General features: G+C 36.2%; 6 protein-coding genes and 1 long non-coding RNA gene across 7 annotated transcripts; 4 read left to right on the top strand and 3 right to left on the bottom strand.

The window, feature by feature from the left end:
• Nucleotides 1-220: 220 nt before the first annotated feature.
• LOC147946290 (uncharacterized) lies at nt 221-1,150 on the top strand. The gene has a single exon (XM_087509563.1). It carries the CDS (start codon nt 221-223, stop codon nt 1,148-1,150), a length of 930 nt encoding a protein of 309 aa, XP_087365689.1.
• Nucleotides 1,151-1,506: 356 nt separating this feature from the next.
• On the top strand, nt 1,507-4,200 carry LOC147946289 (uncharacterized). Its single transcript, XM_087509562.1, has 6 exons — nt 1,507-1,628; nt 1,686-2,152; nt 2,294-2,383; nt 2,615-2,986; nt 3,194-3,595; nt 3,914-4,200. Exons 1-6 carry the CDS (start codon nt 1,507-1,509, stop codon nt 4,198-4,200), a joined length of 1,740 nt encoding a protein of 579 aa, XP_087365688.1.
• A 1,167-nt stretch (nt 4,201-5,367) lies between these two features.
• Nucleotides 5,368-6,530, bottom strand: LOC104782356 (uncharacterized). The gene is made up of 4 exons (XM_010507263.2): nt 6,495-6,530; nt 6,161-6,314; nt 5,831-6,069; nt 5,368-5,738 (listed from the first exon to the last, which is right to left on the bottom strand). Exons 1-4 carry the CDS (start codon nt 6,528-6,530, stop codon nt 5,661-5,663), a joined length of 507 nt encoding a protein of 168 aa, XP_010505565.2. The 3' UTR covers nt 5,368-5,660.
• A 406-nt stretch (nt 6,531-6,936) lies between these two features.
• Nucleotides 6,937-9,442, bottom strand: LOC104782354 (putative aquaporin PIP2-6). The gene is made up of 4 exons (XM_010507262.2): nt 8,881-9,442; nt 8,332-8,627; nt 7,427-7,567; nt 6,937-7,304 (listed from the first exon to the last, which is right to left on the bottom strand). Exons 1-4 carry the CDS (start codon nt 9,185-9,187, stop codon nt 7,176-7,178), a joined length of 873 nt encoding a protein of 290 aa, XP_010505564.1. The 5' UTR covers nt 9,188-9,442; the 3' UTR covers nt 6,937-7,175.
• Nucleotides 8,184-9,436, top strand: LOC109132715 (uncharacterized). Its single transcript, XR_002037776.2, has 2 exons — nt 8,184-8,683; nt 8,797-9,436. It is a non-coding gene; the product is annotated as an uncharacterized LOC109132715 (long non-coding RNA).
• A 7,239-nt stretch (nt 9,443-16,681) lies between the features above and the next one.
• On the top strand, nt 16,682-18,769 carry LOC104782352 (GCN5-related N-acetyltransferase 4, chloroplastic). The gene is made up of 3 exons (XM_010507261.3): nt 16,682-17,145; nt 17,641-18,040; nt 18,246-18,769. The coding sequence occupies exons 1-3, from the start codon at nt 16,959-16,961 to the stop codon at nt 18,553-18,555; spliced, it is 897 nt and encodes a 298-aa protein (XP_010505563.1). The 5' UTR covers nt 16,682-16,958; the 3' UTR covers nt 18,556-18,769.
• Nucleotides 18,770-18,860: 91 nt separating this feature from the next.
• Nucleotides 18,861-21,507, bottom strand: LOC104782349 (wax ester synthase/diacylglycerol acyltransferase 3-like). Its single transcript, XM_087510982.1, has 7 exons — nt 21,002-21,507; nt 20,214-20,783; nt 20,034-20,100; nt 19,849-19,943; nt 19,555-19,764; nt 19,314-19,451; nt 18,861-19,211 (listed from the first exon to the last, which is right to left on the bottom strand). The coding sequence occupies exons 1-7, from the start codon at nt 21,188-21,190 to the stop codon at nt 19,044-19,046; spliced, it is 1,437 nt and encodes a 478-aa protein (XP_087367108.1). The 5' UTR covers nt 21,191-21,507; the 3' UTR covers nt 18,861-19,043.
• Nucleotides 21,508-22,353: the final 846 nt, after the last annotated feature.

Raw genomic sequence — 22,353 nt, 5'->3', positions numbered from 1 at the left:
TTGTTGTCCAAAGAGAAGTAGAACCCCTAAGTGCTGCTCTACGTCATGTCCCACTTGCCAATGAAGAAGTAGGAGAAGCCATCATTAATACAGATCAAGGTCAAAAGAGAAAGGGAGAAGATATTCTAGAAGAAGACCAAGCTTCAATTTCAAAACCGAAATTCATGGGAGCATTCAAACTTCAGGGGAGGGTGGATACCCCGAAACCACCCCAGCCAAAATGAGGATACTGCATTGGAATTGTCAGGGGCTAAAGAGGAACCCTCTGACAATTCCTTATTTAAAAGATATCAGGAAGTCTTCTAGACCTGATATCTTGTTCCTCATAGAAACAAAAAACGGTGTTAAGTTTGTGAATACTTTAGGTAAAGAACTTGGTTTTACAAATAGCTTTATTCTCCCTTCAAATGGTCTTAGTGGTGGTTTAGCTATCTTTTGGAATGATACGGTGCAGGTGGATTTTGTTGATACTCCTACCTTAAATTATACTGATATGTACATTTCAGAACCGGTTTCACCAACCTTTTGTCTTACTTATGTATATGGGGACCCGGATATAAATCATAGGACTAGTATGTGGGACAAAATGACTTTGTGGGCAGAAGCACGAATGTATAGAAGCAAGCCGCATTTAGTTCTGGGGGATTTTAATGAAATTAAGAGCAATGAGGAGAAATTAGGAGGGCTTGTACGTACTGAAAACTCTTTAAAAGCCTTCCGCAGAATGCTAAATTCTTGTGGTCTTCATGATTTAAAAGTGATGGGGGGAAAATTCACTTGGTGTGGTAATAGATACTCCTACTCAATTAGATCAAGAATTGATAGAGCAGTAGCTATAGCCGATTGGCAAGATTTCTTTTTATCAGCATATGTGCAACTGCTGGAGTGGATAGGTTCTGATCACCGCCCACTATTAATCCACACAGGTGATAAGATGAGGAAAGGATGTCCACTTTTCAGATATGATAACAGATGGCGTTTTAATAAGGAGATCAAGCAAGAAATTAATAAAACCTGGAATTCTGACTGCTATTTTCTTCCAGGGTATCAATTCCATAAAGCTCTCAAGAAATGCCGATCATGCCTTTCAAGATGGAAAACGAAGAACAGTAACAACTCAATGAAGAAAATTCAGGATCTCAAGCTTTAGTTACAAAAAGAGTATAATTCTACCCCTCTTGATTTTAATCAAATCGGTCAGCTAAAGTTGGCTTTAGCAAACGAATACAGGATGGAGGAGGAATTTTGGAAAACGAAAAGCAGGATCCAATGGTTACAAGCAGGGGACCGTAATACGCATTTCTTTCATGCAAAAACTAACCAAAGACGATGCTACAACAGAATCAATGCAATTACTGATGCACAAGGCAAAGTATGGTCCTCTGAGGAAGGTATCAGTAAAACAATCATAGAATATTTCGAGTCTCTGTTTGTTTCGAGTAAGAATAAGAGCCATATTGAATTGAATCTGTTGTGCGGAATATCAAACCTCGAGTATCTACTGAAATGAATAGAGATCTCACTAAACCAATTACAGAGGAGGAGCTCTTTAAGGCTGTCAATAGTATGGCACGGGAGAAAGCATCAGGACCAGATGGATTCAATCCAGGATTCTATCAAGATCATTGGTCCACAATTCAAACAAGTGTGTATAATTTTGCTAAAACTTTTTTTGATGAATGCAGTTTAGATCCGGAAATAAATAAGACACACATCTGTTTGATACCGAAGGTGGGACAACCTAATGAGGTTAAAGATTATAGGCCAATCAGTCTTGCTAATGTAGCTTACAAAGTCTTGTCAAAAGTACTAGCAGAGAGGCTAAAACCTTGGTTAGATAATATCATATCTACAAACCAATCTGCTTTTATCCCAGGGAGAATGATCACATATAATATTCTCATTGCCCATGAGCTAATTCATTCTCTTAATACAAAAAAGCTTGTTCAACCTTATATTACTCTAAAACTGGATATCAGTAAAGCGTTTGATAAGGTTGAATGGTCTTTTATTGAAGCAGTCATGAAGCAGATGGGTTTCTCTGAGCTAGGGTGTAGGTGGATCATGAAGTGCATCACCACAATTTCTTATTCTATACTCATCAATGGCAAACCTGTTGGAAAAATTAAGCCCCATCGAGGTATTCGCCAAGGTGACCCTATATCTCCATATCTCTACCTGCTATGTACATAAGCTTTGTCTTCTTTGATTCAGGAAAACATTCGATCAAAAAGACTCCATGGCTTTAAGGTAAGCAGAAACGGACCTGCAGTCTCGCATTTGTTGTTTGCAGATGACTCATTGCTTTTTTGCAAAGCTACTACGGAGGAATGTGCAGTCATGATCCATATTCTGCAACAATATGAGAAAGCTTCAGGTCAGAGTGTCAATTTTCAAAAATCTGCTATTACTTTTGGTAAAGGTTTGGATTCAGATAAAAGGAAGGAAATTAGTAGTATAATGAGAATCCAAAAAACTCAGGGTTTTGGCAGATATCTAGGATTGCCTGAATTTATTGGAAGGAACAAAGCTAATGCATTCTCTTATCTAGCACAGAGAGTAGACCAAAAAATGACAAACTGGTATACAAAGCTTCTCTCTCCTGCAAGGAAAGAGGTGCTTCTTAAAGCGGTTGTTATGGCGATCCCCTCTTATAGTATGTCTTGTTTCCTCCTACCTACCAAAATCATCAATCAAATCACTTGTGCTATGAGACAATTTTGGTGGTCAAGTTCTAAGGAAAGACACAAGATCACGTGGGTAGCATGGAATAAGATCACTGATCCAATAAAGTTAGGAGGACTTGCGATCAGAAACCTGAAAAACTTCAATCTGGCTCTCTTAGCAAAACAGGGCTGGAGGATCCTTCAACAACCATCTTCCCTTATGGCTAGAGTCTTCAAAGCTAAATACTTTCCAAATACTGATCTGTTAAACTCCACATTCAGGCCAAATTCAAGTTACGCTTGGAAAAGCATATCCCAAGGTATTGAACTACTTTCTCAGGGAGTTAAATATATGGTGGGTAATGGTAAAAAAATTAATGTTTGGCATGATCAGTGGCTTCCTTTAGATCCTCTGAGACCAGCTAGAGGCCCAGGAATACATATCTACCCACAATTAAAAGTTAGTGATCTGTTAATGCAGGGTAGATGGAAAGAAGACACACTGCAGAGCATCATTGATCCTCAAGATATCCCATTTATTACAAAACTCCAGCCATCTATAACAGGAGCAAGTGATGTAATCACTTGGATCCATACAAAGGAGGGGCAATACTCAGTTAAGTCCGGATATCACCTCCAATGTAAGCTTTCTCACAACAATTCTTCGAATCATAATAATGCTGTTCATTCTAACGCGCTTTTTGCTAAGCTATGGTCCTATAAATTGCCTCCTAAGCTTAAACATTTTTGGTGGAAAGTTCTTCATAATGCTTTGCCAATTGCAGCAAATCTGAAGAAGAAAAGGGTATTGACAGATGATACATGTCAGAGATGTGGTGAAGATTCAGAAACTGTCAATCATCTCATTTTCCATTGTAGAATCAGTAAAGAGATCTGGAATCTTGCCATAAATCATTCGCATACTCCAGGTTATCTCTTTTCTCCAAACTCAGTAGAATAAAACATGGAAATGCTGTTGAGCCACAATAACAACCAGATAAAGGATGCAAGTTTTTTCCCTTTCATTGGTTGGCGTATCTGGAAAATGAGGAATGATCTTCTCTTCGCTAGTAAAATATGGTCCATTCCTGGTACTATTAATAAGGCTCTAATCGATTTTTAGCAGTGGAAACAAAGCTCAACTTCCAATAATCCGGAGCTACAGAATTCCCAAGGAATGCAATGTAGGAGTCATCAATCCATACCACAAGCAACTTCTAGTAGTTCCATCATACAGCAAATGAAAGATCACTGTTGCTTTGTTGATGGATCATGGAGCTCTTCAGTTGAATGTGCTGGAATTGGCTGGGTCTTATATAATAAAAATGCACAGTTTATTTTTCGGGGTATGGCATCCATTGCTCCAAGTAATTCTCCCATCGAAGTGGAAGCTGAAACTTTAAGAATGGAGGTTCTTCACGTTAGCAGGTTGGGATACAGTAAAGTTACATTTTGTGGTGATGCAGAAATTTTGTACAAGAAGATGGGACAGATCTATACTGGTATTATCATCAGAGTAAGCACTCTCCTATAGCTACCCAACAGCAGGATATTAAGAACATTGCCCAATCCTATGAAAATATTGCTTTTGTTAAGATTCCTCGTAATCTAAATGTTGTAGCTGACAATCTAGCTAAGAGTGCTAGAGTACAAAAATCAAAATTTGTATGTAATATCATAAAACAATGTAATCTAAATCTATGTTAATACATAGTTTAATTGTCGACAAAAAAAAAAAAAAAAAGAAAGAAAAGAAAGAAAACTAATGTAAAATTTGGTATCTCATATTTGGCTTAATTATAATAAATCGTAATTTCAACGACGTCGAAGAATCAAGTAATGTGGTCAATGTGCATATAAAGTTAAAAACCATCGTAAAAGTGTGAGAACTCATCATCATTATGAAGGTTAACGAGAAAGTTAAGTCTTTTCTTTATATAAAACGAAGTCTATATATTTAATTAGGCTTCGATGATCAACCTTCATAGTAAATTCAATAAGATCATGCTAAACCATTAACATGTAATTGAGCTTTTTTTTTTTCTTTTGTCCACTTTGAATTTAATGGTTTCATATGTATTTGTTTCAATTTTCCTTGCAAGAAAGAATCCACATCTTAAAACATTCCCAACTTCAAAGAATCCTATATAAAAAGCCAAAGTTGGTGAGGAATCAAGAAACAAAACTGCTGAGATAAGCATAATTAGCCCGATCAATATATATATCCCCGTATGTTTAGATAGAAACTGGATTTTTTTTTGGTTTGCGTTGAATGATTCTTCATGATAATTAACATCGATAGAGAGACTTGCTTCTCTTTGGATTGGGGATGTCCTTCCGGTTCATGCAAATATTTCAAAAATATCGTGAAATCAAAGTGATCGTTGAAATTTAAATTTATCCACAATGCAAGTACTCTTTGCAATGAAGTATAGGTGCATATCCAATATTGGTGCGGGATTTAGCACCCCCTACATACCAAACTAAACGAGAAAGACAATTTGGTTATTTAACTGGGGATCCGGTTAAGTGCTCAGTTAGATCATTTTAGCCCACTTCGGATAGAAGAAGTCCAGCCTCGAGAATGAAGAACCGACTTCCACTTCGCCCGGCGGCCGATCTAAGAGATAGAGTAACTTTTCTTATTTCAGTTCGTCTGATAAGGAAAGTTAATATATTGTACGATTCATGAATATGTATAAAGGGGGAAGGACTTCTCCATTGTAAGGCATCGATTATTGAATACAATTATTGAGTTCTCTTCTTGTTCTCAGCAATAAAAACCCTAATTCTTCTAATATCAAAGCCTAGATTAGTTTTCTAAGAGAGTTTTCCTTACTGAATTTGTTTTCCCCCATAAACAAATTCATTTCGGAAATCCAGTTTCTACATCCAATTAGTTTAGTAGCTTGTTCAGCAAAGCTAGAACAACTACCGCAGCTAAAACCACTGCAGTAAATTGCCAGCCACTTCCACGGCAAAGTCTTCCCGAGATCACTTTGAAGTCAAGTACTCGTCAGCTTCTTCGTGAAGAGAAGAGTTTGCTCCTCCTTCAGTGATAGCTTTTTTGTTCTAAGATTAGAACAATCATAGGTTAGGTATGAGATACGAAATTACAACTAAATATAATGGAGGGTTAAATAAGATTAGCTAAGGAGCATTACTTTTAGCCAGAAGCTCTTCATAGTTCGACTGAGAGTGAGACCAACACTCGGTGATGATAGTAGTTTGAGGGAATGATCCTTCCACTCGTTTACAAGCTTTCTAAGAAGAGCAACACTAGCTTCTAGATTCTCTTTGTACAGATTGTTCCAGTGATCCCAGCAATCTCCATTTTCAGTCAGAGACCAGATAGCGATCGTTGTAGCTTCCTTGGCTACAACAGGATTTCCTGAAACAATGGCTACAAAATATAGAATTCTATTTGAGAGAGGGAAGCAGAGAAAAAACTCAAGGATTCTTCTCATCAAAGTTTGGTTTGTTACTAATAGTACCTTCTCCAGCTAATCTTAAAGAAATAGAGAATATGCATTCAGTGTGGATAGCTACTTGCGATGATAGCGCATGACCATGTCTTGCTAGTTTTGGGGAATATTCCTTCCAATTCTCTACAAGCCCTTCAAGAAGAGCAACATTAGCTTCTAGATTCTTATAATGGCAAGGGTATGTATACTATTTTCTTTTAAAATTATTAAAATATATTTTTTAGATATTACAAATAATATTTTTTCTAGTTTTGATATTTATTCAAATGGCAAATATTTAATTATGTAATAAAATTTATAAATAAAACATTACTTTACTAAACCTACTTCCGAATTAATATACCAAATCTACTTCCGAATTAATATACTCTTTCTTCATTATCATGTATGTACAATGATAATGAAGAAACAATAGGCGTAGTAACATCATTATAACAACAGTATAAACTATAATTAAAATTTAAAAAGGAATATGCATATGCAGATAACTACTAATTCAAAATTTTGAAGAATAATATATGACAAAAGAATAATGAAATAATTATAGAAAATGTTCACAAAAACAAATAAAAATATATAATGACACAAAATATTAAAGCAATGTGAAAATTATCAAAACTTTGCATCACTATTTCCAAAATCAATTACATAAGTGTTAAGGGATACAAATTCATTTGCATCAATATGTAGAATAAGTGACACAATTCATTTTTCTTTAGTGACGTATCAAGTTGTGTATAGAAAGTTATAGTGATGATGGATCAAAGATATAGAAGCATTGATAATTAAGTAGAGGAAATAAAAATATCATATGCATCAAATAACACATACATTCACACGAAGGCTTGTATGGTACAAATTGTTACACTCAAACCTCCCATCAAAGCCACAAATAAGACACACTACAATGTCACTCACCGAAATATTCATATTTTCTTTATATGATTTGGGTCCCCATTTTTCCTTTCTCCTTTTGTCCTGGTCCAAAGATTCTTCACCTCTTCGATAGATTGAAAAATCAAAATCAAGCGTGAAGCTCGTGAAGTTGGCTTCTCACTGACCCATAGGCCTTCATAGCACCAGCTCTCAACACAAACTGATGGTAAAATGCTGCAATGGCTGCACCCACAAATGGACCGACCCAGAATATCCACTGTAATTGAAAAACAAAATGCTCATTAATAAGTTGATCTAAGGACTAAGGAGCAAGAACGAGTAATAGATGGTAAAAATAAGAAGGAGCAAGAACGAGTAATAGATGGTAAAAATAAGAACCTGATCATCCCAAGCCTTTTTATTGTTATAGATGACGGCAGCTCCAAAACTCCTAGCTGGATTAATTCCGGTGCCAGTAATTGGGATAGTAGCTAAATGAACCATGAACACGGAAAATCCAATAGGCAATGGTGCTAATACCTTCAATTCATTTAATGTCATACAAAATAAATCAATCTTCGTCATTAACAATGATATATAGACATTTGAATTTGAATGAACTATATAGGTACCAATATTACTAAAAATAGACAAAGAATCAAGTAATGACCATGTGCATAACAGAAAGATTTGATCTTGTAAAAAATCATATATACTTGAAAGGACAAATATCATGGAAACTGTATGAACATATACACATGGGTCGTTGGAAAATGCAGAATAGATATGGTCATATGGACCATTTACATACAAAGACATGTGATGAAGAGACGTGGAGCACAAATAGGGTATGTCGTTATAACGTGTAAAAAGACATTTGGTACCAAAGAAAGATACAAGAACTTGAGTGAAAAATAATTGGACACCCTTTCGTCGTTTATCTCATAGAAGAAGATAGACGCTACACTTATCTGGTCCGTATTATTTTCGTTAGGGCCAAAATGGCTAGACGACATCGTTATCAGTATTAAAATAATAAATGCGTTATATAGCTGGCACTATATTTTGATTCTGTACGTTCTTTAGTCCATTATTTTTCGACAACGAAATCAAAAAATCTTTCCTGATTTATCTTCCAGTTTTGATTTGTGTAATCACCGCTAGTAATACATTTTATTGAAAATAAAGGAAACAAAAGAAAAAAAAATCAAATCTATGTACTACTTTATCTTTAGCTAGGTTTTTGATACTTTTAAATGTTAATTCATATGATCGAGGTTTGTAGCATAGTTAAAATTACTTACAGGAATGTGAGAGTCACGGGCATTTCGCTTAGGGTCGGTAGCGGAGAAGACGGTATAGACGAGGACAAAAGTGCCGATAATCTCAGCGCCAACACCAACACCAACATTGTACCCGTCGGAGAGCATGTTGGCTCCACCCCCATAGCGGTTGAAATAAGTCGACTGGAACAATTTCACCAAACCAACTCCGCAAGTGGCTCCGAGACATTGAGCCACCATATAAGACACAGCTCTCACCAATGATACCTTGCTAGCCAGGAATAACCCAAACGTCACCGCGGGGTTAATGTGTCCACCTATATATACACACACATATGATTAGTATTTTATATAACCAGCTGATCAAGTTGAGGTAAAAATTTACATTTGTAGAAATATCAACATTTTGTATCAACAATCATTTGACTACTATAGTTGGTTCAGTTCGTATTTTGAAAATATTACTTCTTTGTTATTATGACTCAGGAGCCCCAAGTTACGAAGCATTTGCATTTAGCTATGCTAATCAATACAACTTATTAATATGGTTAAGGAGAGAGAGAGATAAACCAGAGATTCCGGCAGTGCAGTAGACGAGGATGAAGATCATGCCACCAAAGGCCCAAGAGATGCCGAGGAGGCCAACGCTAGCGCAAGCTCCGCCACCTGCTTTGGCATCAGTCTGGCTCTTGAAGCCGATGACTGTCAAAACGGTAACGTAAAGAAAGAGGAAAGTAGCTATGAACTCAGCTATGACTGCTCTGTAGAAGGACCACTTCTTGAGCTCCCTCGCCTCGAACATCTTCACAGGCGGTGGGTCTAAGTAGTCCTTGCCGGAGAACGACTCATCCTCAATCGACTCCTCATCCTTGGTCATTGTTTCAGACTTAGCCTTCACAGACTCAGAGAGACAGAGAGAGAGAGAGAGAGAGAGATAGACTAGTTAGAAGATTTGGATGGTGTGCAAAGACGATGGTGAGTGGTAGTATTTATGGTAAGATGTGGCTTAAGGGGTTTTCCTCTTTTGCCTTCAGGTTTTTTCTATTAAAAAAAAAATTATCGTAAAATAAGGGAACACTACAGGTGTGTATGATAGTGTCTATGAAGTACTTTTTTGTTGTCTAAAGAATATGCTTTCAATTTATTTCTATTTGGTTATCTTATAACTAATTTGTTGTAAACATAAATCATGACTAATCTAAAACGAATACAAGGCTCTGAAATGTCTTTTATTTAGAGCATTATATCTATCGCCCTTTCTTGTACGTAATTAACGAACTATTACTGCTAATCTCGTTACACCCTAGGGTTTAAGTTCAGATAGAAGATAATATATTTTATGCCAGCTCAATGCTAACATGGTCTTAGACATTCTAGGCTAGTTATATTTTAGGTTTTGCGTATTATATTTAAAAGACCAAATAATGCAAAAGTAAAAGAACTTTTATTGATTTAGCAAAAATAACAGTGAATTAAGCCAAAACAGTTAGTGATCATGATTTGTACTATGTTATCATTATGTCATCACTGTTACTCGATCTTCTCATGTATAATTCGATTTCAAAGTGTCTCTCTTTAATTTAAAATTTGTAACGCAAAAAGAATCAGAGTCATTTAAAAGTTGGAAAATGTTATATATATTACAAATTGTAACAAGTTATCAGATTACACAACGAGCAAGTGAGCAACATTAGATAGAAATGGACATGAGAGTGAAATGGGACGAACGTGGTCGAAACCCTCATAATCAAGGAGTCAACAATCACCAACGAAGAATGTTTTTTTTTTTTGTTTGAAAAAACCAATGAAGAATGTTGTCTAAAAATATTATCTGCTATATGAGAACTATGAACAAATGCTTGCACGCGATATAATTCAACGATCATTAGATTTTAAGAAAAAAAATTCTTAATCCTAACATTTCAAACGTTTCATATGTGAAACTCAAATCCAACGTATACTATACGAAGGAATGTCAAATATAGGCTTAGTGAACGAGAATTACGATATGAAAGAAAGAATGGAGAATGGTTTCAGAATGGAGAATGGGAAACCATATCAGTCGATAAATATCTTCCAGTTTTACTTCTAATGGATAAATTTGAATATTTTTGGATAAACGACCGACCTCCATAAAAATCAAACAGGGTCCATGTGGTGTGCGTGGAAGACCCATATCTACAACTTTATACGTAGCTAGCTAGGTTCATCCATGGCCGAGTACGATTGGACACAAAGATAAATACAACCTGACATTTGAAGCGAAGCATTTGGCGGATTTGCCAACTTCTACAACAGATGATGTATCTATCACTAAATAATACCAAAAAAAAAAGGTCTCACTTAATAATCAACCCGACGACCAAAATTGAAAATTATTTGCTTCATCAATTATATTACTAATTTGATTTAGAGATAGGACCGTTCATAAAGGTATCACGGGTATATTGATAGCAATTTTTTTTTGTTTTTATTTTCATACGCAGTTTTGTAAAATAAGATTTATCTAAACGGATTCAAATCCATTGTAATATAAATTATATGTATTTAATTCATCTTTATCCATGCTTTTCTAACATCTTACAGTATTGTTTTGAAAAATATTTTTTGACACGACATTTTTATTGTCTTTCTGCTAAACACCTTGAGAAAAACATAGCTTTCATTTATTGTTCTCCAGAGAATATACTATAGCTTACCCCAAAATGGCTTATACAACATTCGATCAAGTATTAATTAATGCAAGGGATTTATATGAATCAGTGAATCTTCATTCTCACACGGGAACTTCTTAGCAGGATGGACAACCACACGGTTAGTACACTTCTATGTTGTCGCCGATCGAGACACGTGGCGAGATTTGTGGATCGTGCATGATAGCCGCTTGCGGCTGGGGTCGGAATGTACATTGTCTTTTTGGATAAAGGTTCAGTGGCTCACCAAATTTCATTGGATTAGAGCACAACTTTGAAATCTCCCAGTTGTCCACGTCAAGTTTTTCGCTGAAATTTCTTTCCTCTAGATTGTTTCTTTTCGCTGAACTTAACAAATTTAAGTTAATCTTTAATATAAAACAAATAAAAATTAGAAAATATTTATCAATTTCCTTTCTTTACTAGTAATGAGTTTTTCTTATTATCAAATAGTATCAAGTTTAAATTAAATTGTCAAATTAACTGGGGTCGGCGAACCATTTCCAGTAATATAAGAAATTAGAAATAAGAGTAAAACTACAAACTACAGTATATGTAAACGGCAAATTTGATTCTAGATGTTTTTGCAATATGATTAACTCCTTATTTCTTTTTCTTTTTTTTTAACAGTTGCAATCATTGATTAATGAGAAATGTGATCCTCATAATTAACTCCTTTTTCTTAATCATAATTCATAAACCTAATGTTACAACTTACAGTGGGATGAGCTACCGTATTGGTGGGTTAGAGCAAGGCCAATGGTGAGCTTTAATTTTGAAGTTTTTATGTACTGTTTAAATTTTTAATGAATATATTATGTACTGTTGAAAAAATAAGAATTCTTGATTTTCAAATTAAAATTATTTCCTCCAATGGTAGGATATAATTTTGAGTTTCTTATATTTTTAAATATAGTTTTTTGAAATTATTTTTTTTAAAATAAAATAGAAGTAATATAAATGTTTAAACATTGAAGATTTTATAAATATGCATCATATTTGAATATTTGAACACATGCAAGCAAGAACACTAATTTTCCAACAAACATGAAAGAACCTTCACACAATGCTCTGCGTCATCATTATACACTATCAATAAGATGTTTACCTGATGATATCATCAAATATTCAGACGAGTGTGTATTACGAGAAGTAAAAATTAGATCCCCTAAACCTTTTGTATAGAATCATATATAGGCAAAGAAGTTGAGAGAGGTTTGACCTTAGATGCACCTTGGGGGATCATCTGGACATTAATCCCATTGGTTGCAGAACCCGGAAGCCCTGTTTGTTGATCAATTGGCAAGTCACTGAGTAGACCAAAAATTTTAATGATACAAACCAAACCAAACCAAGCCAGAGAGTTAACTAACCTTCTCTAATATGAATGAAGATCTCTGAACATTTCCGATGAGAGAGATAATTGATCTGTGTTGAAGCAGATTTACAATAGCTATCTTCTCAAGTTCCTCTACCACGTGATCAAGCTCCTATTCACATGGCCAAGAATTACAGATACAAATATGAGTTGTTGATTTGATGTTCTGTGCTCCAAGGACAAGTGGGTAGCCTCGAAGTTTTCTCAAATTAAGAATACAAAGCAGATACAAAAATTCACAAGTTTACCTGTTGAATTAACTCCCTGGGCACCAAAGTAAGCAAGTTCAGCTGCCTCATCAAATGTCAGGTGTGGAACAGGTTGAGCTCCGCAGTAAATGTTTGGATCACAAGTTAAAACTCCATCCACATCTTTCCAAACCAGCACCACATCACAATACGTAGTATATATGAGTTTAACAAAGTCCCATCTTCATTTCATTTGCATTGATAGAACATAGAGTTGATCACAATCATGCGCAAATTGAAAACAAACTTATCAATCATGCCCAAATTGAAAACATACTAGAAGCTAAATCGAACAAGAACAATCCTATAAGCTAGAAGCTTAATCGAACAAACAGAACAAAACTGTCGCGAATTCTTACTATCAGAATGAGAAACTTACCATGAGAAATAGATTCAAGCTCCTCTGATTCAATCTCCTCTGATTCCAATCGATTGATTCGACTCCGAATTCAATCTCCTCAGATACAATCTTGTCCAAGTTCAATCGGGCCAAAAAAATAATTGAGGGATTCGCGACAGAGAGCGAGAGAGAGGAAGAGGAAGAGAAATTCTGATAATCTTAGGAGTTTATCGGGATAGAAATGTAACCAGAAATAATGAGGGAGAGAGGTATTGTACCGTTAATGGCGGAGAGGAGATAAGAGAAGAGATTAGAGATAGAGATGAGAAGAAGAAAGAGATTAGGAATTGTTTTTGTTGATTATTCATTTTATGAGGAACCCTAAATCGGATGATCCCTTTAAATACAACTTACCCAAATGTAACTTAAGATAAAACGACATCACATTGTTGTATGGAATAAAACCTAAACCTTCTTCCCCAGACATAAGCTCTCCCATACTTCGCTCTTTATGACTTGTTGCTTCATTAAACTCCTTACCAACGATTGAGCCTTTCTTCCCTTTCTCTCCTGTTTCTTCCTTATAAGCACCTGGGACATGTGACCTATCAATACTCTGGTCCTGAAGAACCAACTTGTCCTCAAGTTGCAGGTCCATCGTTAATCTACAGAGTCCACACTTCATGTTCTCCCTTCTCAAGGTTGATGCCTTGCTCCTACTTATTCCGTACATGCTCAACAAATTTCCCAACATTGCAACAAAAGAGGATAAATTTCAGTCTGGTTCAGTTCTCTCAGCATCTATTCCACCTTGTTGTTCTCACTATATCCACCTTGAGACCTCATTTCTGTTGGAGTCCCCAACATTGACCCTACTAAGCAGATAATCAGCTCTGGTGGCCTTGGTGAATGAGACACTCCAAAAGCGAAGTTTCTAACCCAATCAAACTCCACAGGATAAACAACATATTCCATTCGAAGGTGACGCTCAAGCAGTTGCTTTGGCATGTAGACACTTTTTTCTTTGTCCTCTAGTAACTTTGGAATGAAGGGAGATCCATCTAACATCGACATGACTTCTTTGTAGTGATAAATAAGCTTTTGTCTCTTCTTCGTACAATAACTCGTTCTCTTCTGTTGCTCACTACATTCACCCTGCACCAGCAATTCAGTTTTCATCCAAATCCTTGAACCCATTTTGCAGAGAGACATCTCAGGCGGCCTTGGTGAATGTGACACTTCATAGGTGAACATTCTAATCAAAAGATTCTCATACTGTTCCAAAGTGAGTTTGACAAACCTACCTACTTTGACAATATCTTCATTGCTGATGACAAAAATCAAGCAGGTCTTCACCAAATTTCTAAAGCCATTGATGTAATCAGTAAGCTTTGTTGCTCCAACAGTCTTACTACTCCCACTCCATAAGATCCATTTGAGCTCCACCCTAGAAATTCCATTGGATCTCCCGTTTTCGAAGCTGATGAATGAAACATGAAGTCCAACGACTTCAGTCCTTTCATTAAATTCCTCAAGAACCGTTACCCCATGTAGAGCTTCAACTCTTTTGACATGCTTCACAACAGGAACAACTCTAATTAATCTCAAGTGATGGCCCCTGTCCAGTACTTCTTGTTGTGATCTCACTCCCACAGACGTGTAAACTATCTCCAATTTCCTGCTATGAATCCCAAAACAGAAAGGCAACCTCACCCATTTATACCTAGGATTAACCGCATAAGTTCTCAATCCTTCTTCCTTGGGATAAATTATCAATGAAAGCTCATCCTCAATCATTTCAGAGGTCTCACTCTCAAGCACAATTGTAAGTTTCAGATCTTTCTCATTGTCTATCTTAATGATGAGGGTTACCTTAATCTTTGACCTCCTAGAATCAGCATCTCCATGGTGTAGAATCTCTCTTTTAGCATTCTCCTCAAATATGCACAAACGAGATCCTCTTATGGCTCTGGTTTCTCTCACAAACTCCTTGTATCCATACCATGAGATCCATCCTACATCCTCACAGCTACATAATGATTCAGATACAAACCATACCTTGAGACTAATCGCAACTTTAACTATCCATTCTTGAATGTCTTCCCGTTGCATTAGTTTCAAAGTTCCATCATCGTTGTAACACAGATCCAACCAGTGCGAGTCCATACGTACAACATATGATCCACCAGGCTTCCACACATGATTAGAGTTACCGGAATCTAACGCATATGTCACATTAGTACCAGCTTGGACTAGCAGAGAAATAACCTTATCAAACTGACACAATCGACCCTTGAATGGAACTTGAAATATTTTGACAGCAGTAATCATTATCATTCGATCACAACCCTGTGATACCACTAACCTGTCCCTTTTAGCTTGTTCATCTATATATTCACCCGGCTCCCATACGCACCTAACCGCAGATAGACTAGTCATGTGTTCCTCGACCTCACAATCATCCACCAAAATTTGACTAACATCATAGATACCCTTGTTTACAACAGATCACAGAGTGCCTCCTAGACTTGTAATTAAACCTAAACGACTTTCCCGTAATGGTAAAGCAAAAGAGTCACATTGCCTTCCTCTTTTAAATCGGGCTCTATGGAAACATTTCTTCACCAAAACATTTTTAAGAAGCATTGACTGTTTTGAGCAAGGAGGTTTTGAAATCCCAAAATCATAAGAAACTTTCTGGGTGGAGACGCACACAACCTGTTCGACGCGATTTCCAAGAGGAATTGTTGAGTTTTCCACCAGCTTTTGTTCACCAGATTTTTCTCCTGAAGTATTCTGCATCTCAAGGTTTTGGGTGGGTTGTGGTGTTGGAATGGCCTTCTGAATTCGAACATCCACCACCTGTTCGACCAAATCGCACACATGAATTTTCGAGTTTTGTTGAGATTCTTCAACCTCAGAATCATTAGGTTTCTTAATCTCTGTAACCCAGACGCTGCGATTGTTGCACTCCTTCAGTTCCACACACGACTCTGGAAGCTCCATCGGTGTAGGTTTAGATGTCGTGGTTTGAATTTGTTGAAGCTCAGCTGCTTCTCGTTCTTGTTTTAGAATCTTCTTTATCTCACGGGTGTTAGAGAGCGACGCCTCCAGTTGTTCATGTATCGCAAGCAACAGATTGAAATCTTCTTGACTAAACATTAACATTTTCAAAAGTCGATATGATCGGGAGTCAATGAAAGCACCAATGATAAGCTTAGGAGCTTATCAGGATAGAAATGTAACCAGAAATAATGAGGGAGAGAGGTATTGCGCCGTTAATGGCGGAGAGGAGATAAGAGAAGAGATTAGAATAGAGAGAAGAGAAGAAGAAAGAGATTAGGAATTGTTTTTGTTGATTATTCATTTTATGAGGAACCCTAAATCAGATGATCCCTTTAAATACAACTTACCCAAATGTAACTTAAGATAAAACGACATCACATTGTTGTATGGAATAAAACCTAAACCTTCTTCCCCAGACAGAAGCTCTCCCATACTTCGTTCTTTATGACTTGTTGCTTCATTAAACTCCTCACCAACGATTGAGCATTTCTTCCATTTCTCCCCTATTTCTTCCTTATAAGCACCCGTGACCTATGACCTATCAAATTCTTTACCCAACCATGCACTGACACGTCACCGTCTCTTATCCAAAATCGAATATACTATATAAAAAGAGTTTTTTTTTTTTTTTTCTTTTTTTCTTTCTGATTTATTTTTTTTCTCTCTTTTCCCTTAAAATTCGCCTAAAAACGTCCGTTGGAGAAGGTCTTATATTCTCTTCGTTAAAAAAAACGTGTGAGATCTTATTACATAAAATATGATTATTATCTAGACTATAGACGAATATTTCAATGTCCAGTGGGCAATTTGATCGGTTGAACCGGCCGGTTTGCTGTTAAATTCCATCGCCGTTTCGGTTTGGTAAAGAAATAAAAAGTTAGCAAGAAGCAGAAAAAGCACGGCGAACGGAGGAGGAAGAGACAATGCAGAGCAGCACACCGTTGGGGTCGACGGCGGTTTCACCAGTTTCAATCAAACACAACAACTCTTATGGCCGCATCGTTTCCTCTTCAGGAGTCTCTCTCAATCGTAGGAGACGCCACTCTTCGTCTCTCTTTCTCCTCTCGCCTAGTGTTTCTATTTCTCATCCTCCTTCCAAAATCAAATCAGGTATTGAATACCTCTGTTTTTTGTCAAGCCTTGATGAGCTCTCTGATATGGGTATTAGAAATCGTTCTAGATTAGTATTGAGTTAGATCGAGTTTCCAATTCCTCCTAACCACACCCACTAATCTATTAAGTTAATCGTCCCAGATGAATTCAATTAGAGACTTTGTAGTGTGTAATTTGACCATCCTCTTGTTGTTTACCGACTCTGAGTGTTGAAAGATTGAAACTTTAACCCATCTTCAAACCAAACAGTTGATTGTAGCCAAATTAGTTTTTGCATGTTTGCTTTAGGAAACTTAAAAGTCTTAAACTTTGCGTGATTTGAGCAAATCAACTGTGGTATTGTGTAATTCATAAACTTGAGACCTCTTGTCACAGTTAGTCTTTGATGTAATAGATCTAAAGTTTACTGCTTTCATGAGGGGTGTTGAGTTTTTATGGTGAATTTGTATCAGTGGATGATGAATTTTGTTATTTTTGATTGTTTATATATAGGAGGAGTGTGCAATGCAAGTCAAATTGTTGATCTTTTTCCAGCGGTTTCACCTGAAATCGTTGTCCGGGAAGCAAGATTGGAAGACTGTTGGGAAGTGGCAGAGACTCACTGCAGTAGCTTCTTCCCTGGATATTCGTTCCCGCTCGATGTTGTTCTTAGAGTAGATAGGTTAATGGCTATGGTAATGGGATTTTCTGTTCCACCAGGGTGCCGGAGGACTTGTTTAGTTGCTGTGATAGGTAGTTCCGCAGATGAAGCCATCTGCTTTGGAAGTGAAGATTTCAAAATTGGAGCTTTTGATGCAAAGATCAGCTTAAACAAAGGTTATGTTGCTGGAATCTTGACTGTGGATACTGTGGCAGATTACCTTCCAAGGAAAGGACCTCTCCGCCAGAGAAGGTTCGCTTTCTGTCTCATCTTCTGTTTAAGCACTGTGCTTCTCAGTTCCTAAGACTAAGGACCAAGTATCAATATGTGCAGCTAAGTAAACATTTAGGTTTCAGGATCCTTAGCGGCTCTTGTCATTATTTGTTTTGTTTAGATTGTGTTGTTGCTCCACACTGTAATCCTTTGATTTGATGGTGTGTTACTAATTCAAAGTCAGGACGGGGATCGCTTACATATCAAATGTGGCTGTTCGAGAGAATTTCCGGCGCAAAGGAATAGCCAAGAGACTTGTATGGAAAGCAGAGGCTTTAGCCAAGAACTGGGGATGTAGAGCTATCGGCCTTCACTGTGATCTCAACAACTTAGGAGCGACCAAGCTTTACAAAGATCAAGGTTTTAGATGCATCAAGATCCCTGAAGGATCGACTTGGCCACAACCAAAGACATCTCCAGACACCAGGTTTAACTTCATGATGAAGCTCGTGAACAACAACAACAATACACAAGCTCTTGAACAGTTTCGGTAAATCCGACAGAAAAAGGAAAGTTGAATACCGTTCTTTGTTGATAAAATAGCTCTGATTATGTAAATATGTTATTTGAGCCTGTGGCCTGCATTTGTTTGTCTCGCAGTCTTGTATAAAATCCTACTGTCTATGATTTCAACCAACTACGTTTTGTAACTAAGCTTTTGTAGCCTCGGCAACTTTTTGCTGATCCGGTGAAGCATGTTTCTAAACATTAAGGCCTTTAGCTAGACTTGATCTACCAATGTAAAAACAAGAACGTTGAAGAATCGTATTCAAGATACATAGTTTGAACACGAAAAGTATTATGAAACGCAAGATTAATATCATTCAAACAAGAAAAAAACCAACATGAAAGTCCAATAGATCCCTTACTCCGAGATAATCCTTAATTTAAATCAAACCAAGCTATAACATAATGCATTACTACATTTCACCACAATTTACCTTTTCGCAACCCCTCGTTTTTATATCTGCTGAATCATGTCTCAAACCTCCATTTTATGAACTCCTTTCTCCAAGACAGCGAGTTTAATTATATCGAGCGATTCTACCAAGTCATCGCATAGTAGATGAGGGTCTGGAATCACCGTTGTATCGACAGCTAGATTGATGATAATCTTGTTTACGTAGCTTACGAAATGGATAATAAGAGCCTTGTTCAACAAGAAACATAAACAACATGTTAGTTAATTACAAATCATCAAAGTTTTCAAGGATTTATAAACGTATTTTATGGCATGATTAGCTATACTTACTTGTGGTCCACCCGTTGCGCTTGCGGTGACATAAGACATGGGATGGCCAAAAAAACTTACTTCTTCGTCTGGACCGATCACATTTGAAAATGTCAATGTTGTGTGATCCAATAATCTCTTCACAATTGGTTCGATTATCTGCATTAACGAATGTACATATGTTTTTCTTAATACAGATTCTCATTAACAGTTTTATAAAATTTTTATAGATTAGCTATTTAACATAGATGTTATATTTTACCTTTTTCCCGAATATTTTCAAGGCAAATTTGACGAGTCCATAAAAAAAAAGTGATTCCATGGAGATTTTTTTCATATCCATAGTAGCTTTGGCTCGCCGGATGTATTCCAATGGATCATCCTCAGATCGTATCCATAAAGGAAACATAACAAAGCCTACAAAGTTTCCCCATCTACACTTTGCACCCTTTGCCATCATATTAGCGAGATCCTGTATTCTCATGTGTTATCAACCTTTTGCATTCCAATTTACTAAAACGGTAAAAAGTGAAAATGATGGTTTCACTGATTTTACGTCGATCTTTGTATCTGGTCTTAAATTTACAACTACCGTACCACTTAGACGAATTTTTTCTAAGGATAGTTTCTTCTCGACCACCATATCTTCATCTATTTTTTTTTTCTACTAAGATATTAGAACCGCATTTAACAGTAATGTTTATATTTTCACTAATAGAATGGGGACGAATTTGACGTTACCAAATTTTTTGCTCAAATATCTTGAGAGGCCTGCTTGTGTCATTCCAAGAAGTACATCATTTACTTTCTACAAAAAAAAAAAAAAAAAAAAAAAAAAAACATGCATGAATTACAAATTTCTTAATATAGGAATGTATGGTCAGTATATAGAAGAATGACAATAAACATTAATATATCTACCATCTTCATTGTATTCTTCACCAACTTAACATCATCAAGGCTTACAATCCGATGTATAATCTTTGTTGATCGAATTCTGTCTCCCGGTTTACCAATGAGAGGAGTTTTTGTATCTCGCAAGAAACATAGTGTAAGAAAAAACTTAATCACTTCAATAAGAGTTGTGAAAATGATTCTTATCATTAACCAAAACCTCCCAACCAACCACCAACTCCTACGATTGAAATCAACATGTTGTTTTGTAGCCGCAGTAGTAGGAAGAGCCTCGGGGTCTGATGTTTTTCTTGAACTAGCGAGTAGAAGAGACATTAGAGACATTCCATCACCCAGTGAATGATGTAATTTTCCTATACACAAAGATTCTGCATCTGATGTCTTTATATTCAGTATATGAAATTCCCATAAAGGTTTGGAAATGTCCATTGGAGTATTTGCTAGGTTCGAAGTATAGTCTTCGATAAATTGATCAGGATTTTCAATGTTGGAATAATCAAGATCTGGAACAATAACATGATCTTCTAGTCGAACACTAACAGGGATCCAAAACGCTTTTCCATTTTTCTTCATCTCCTGGAACGTAACATTGATTTTTAATGATTTAAGATATTTTTATACAGAATATTCGAGTTTTCTATCGAAATAATAATCACTATCAAAGTAAGAGGATCATATAATTAGGTATTCTAATAATTTTTTTATTATGATTATGACATTCCTAAATTTCCCTTGTACGTATGTTTTTATATGTAACAAATGAGGCATAAATATATATATATATATATGCTTACCACTTTGCTAGAGAAGCGAGGGAGATTGATCCATGTCTTCGTGATACCTTCTACAATGGCGGTTGGGTTGCATCTAGTTTGAAGCCCTAAAGTTAAAACAATGACGCAGTAGAGACTCGGTGTAGCGAACAGCTGTGAAACCGGGCTAAGCGGCTCCGTTGGTGCTGTCTCTTGCTCATTTCTCGCCATGTCTATTCCCTTTTTCAAAGTTATTTTAGTTATTATACAGTCTTTCCTTCAGCCACGCTTGGTGAGTCTAGTTCTTATACTAGTGTGTGTGTTTTTTTTTTCTACTTCTAATCTCTCTCTTGATTAAACACGTATTGAAATGATAAGAATCATTTTCACAACTCATAAACCTCCCAACTTTGTCATTTTTATGACTTTATGTCTTTATTATATTATTTTCTTCTCTTTCTATTCTGGATATATCTAACGAGTTATGCATTTAGCATTAGGAGTTAAGAGTTGATTTAGTTTATCATTTACTTCAATTCGTTTTCTTTGATCTATCACGAGTAAGTGATGTTTCTATTGTCCCTACTGTGTTTGTGAGTCTCATGCATTTACTTTTCTAGTCAGAGACCAACGTCTTAGACCTTACGTGGGATTGGATTTGTGAAACAAAGTGTAGTTGTAAAGCTTATGTACTTTTCCGGAAAACAGCAAATCGACCGTCCAATTTTTAATTGTAAGGGACAACAATTATATCTTCCTAACATATGTAGCTCATTTTTTGGGGTTTTAATATTTTTGTTTTCAGAGATGTGTAGGTTAGATCTATACTGACGAAATATATATGCCAAATGGAAAGGATAAGAACAAAAAAACACTAGAGAAGATAATAGATCAAACGAGCGAGGGACATTAGAGATTTTGTTGGGCACATTACATATTTTTTATTAAACTTTAGGTGCGGATTATTTAAGAACTATAGACATTTGATAGTCAAAAATTAGATTGTAATCCCAATTACATCATTTTTTTTTAACAAAGATAACAAAAAAAAAAAGAGTTGAAAACGAAACTATTTGTGAGAGACTGTATATGATATGGATAGAGTAAAATGTTAAAAAGAATTAGTTTAAATGGTTCCCATGGTCCTGCTAACATAAAATGAATGATTTATAGCACACATGGCACAATGTACGAATCAACCTTCATTATACAGAGCCTACACAATTTTTTTGTATGGTAGAAAAATTAAACACGAATTGATTGCATAGTAAACAAAACCTTCAGAGTCTCGTCCTCCGGAAAACTTTGGTTTTAAGTACACTCGGTTCCTTATTGGTTTAGCTCTCTGTTGGTTTGGGTTCCTCACCTACATAGTTGGTTCAACTCTTATTCAA

The sequence above is a fragment of the Camelina sativa genome, chromosome 4 (genome assembly GCF_030686135.1).
Source record: "Camelina sativa cultivar CO46 ecotype springtype chromosome 4, ASM3068613v1".
Classification (NCBI taxonomy): Eukaryota; Viridiplantae; Streptophyta; class Magnoliopsida; order Brassicales; family Brassicaceae; genus Camelina; species Camelina sativa.
This window is presented reverse-complemented; position numbering and strand designations above follow the sequence as displayed.

Bases quoted from the DNA above. Each gene is read 5' to 3' on its own strand.
- LOC147946290 (XM_087509563.1), top strand. From the start codon at position 221: ATGAGGATACTGCATTGGAATTGTCAGGGGCTAAAGAGGAACCCTCTG.
- LOC147946289 (XM_087509562.1), top strand. From the start codon at position 1,507: ATGAATAGAGATCTCACTAAACCAATTACAGAGGAGGAGCTCTTTAAG. The intron at 2,384-2,614 runs GTGTCAATTTTC...CTGCAAGGAAAG, and splicing joins TGAGAAAGCTTCAGGTCAGA to AGGTGCTTCTTAAAGCGGTT. The intron at 3,596-3,913 runs GTTATCTCTTTT...AGCAAATGAAAG, and splicing joins AAATCATTCGCATACTCCAG to ATCACTGTTGCTTTGTTGAT.
- LOC104782356 (XM_010507263.2), bottom strand. From the start codon at position 6,530: ATGAAGAAAGAGTATATTAATTCGGAAGTAGATTTG. The intron at 6,315-6,494 runs GTATATTAATTC...TGCCATTATAAG, and splicing joins TTAATTCGGAAGTAGATTTG to AATCTAGAAGCTAATGTTGC. The intron at 5,739-5,830 runs GTAATGCTCCTT...TTCTAATCTTAG, and splicing joins TGAAGAGCTTCTGGCTAAAA to AACAAAAAAGCTATCACTGA.
- LOC104782354 (XM_010507262.2), bottom strand. From the start codon at position 9,187: ATGACCAAGGATGAGGAGTCGATTGAGGATGAGTCGTTCTCCGGCAAG. The intron at 7,568-8,331 runs GTAAGTAATTTT...AATGAATTGAAG, and splicing joins CCCGTGACTCTCACATTCCT to GTATTAGCACCATTGCCTAT. The intron at 7,305-7,426 runs GTTCTTATTTTT...TTTCAATTACAG, and splicing joins AAAAGGCTTGGGATGATCAG to TGGATATTCTGGGTCGGTCC.
- LOC104782352 (XM_010507261.3), top strand. From the start codon at position 16,959: ATGCAGAGCAGCACACCGTTGGGGTCGACGGCGGTTTCACCAGTTTCA. The intron at 17,146-17,640 runs GTATTGAATACC...GTTTATATATAG, and splicing joins TCCTTCCAAAATCAAATCAG to GAGGAGTGTGCAATGCAAGT. The intron at 18,041-18,245 runs GTTCGCTTTCTG...ATTCAAAGTCAG, and splicing joins GGACCTCTCCGCCAGAGAAG to GACGGGGATCGCTTACATAT.
- LOC104782349 (XM_087510982.1), bottom strand. From the start codon at position 21,190: ATGGCGAGAAATGAGCAAGAGACAGCACCAACGGAGCCGCTTAGCCCG. The intron at 20,784-21,001 runs GTAAGCATATAT...GTTACGTTCCAG, and splicing joins CTCGCTTCTCTAGCAAAGTG to GAGATGAAGAAAAATGGAAA. The intron at 19,765-19,848 runs GTAAAATCAGTG...ATGAGAATACAG, and splicing joins GACCAGATACAAAGATCGAC to GATCTCGCTAATATGATGGC.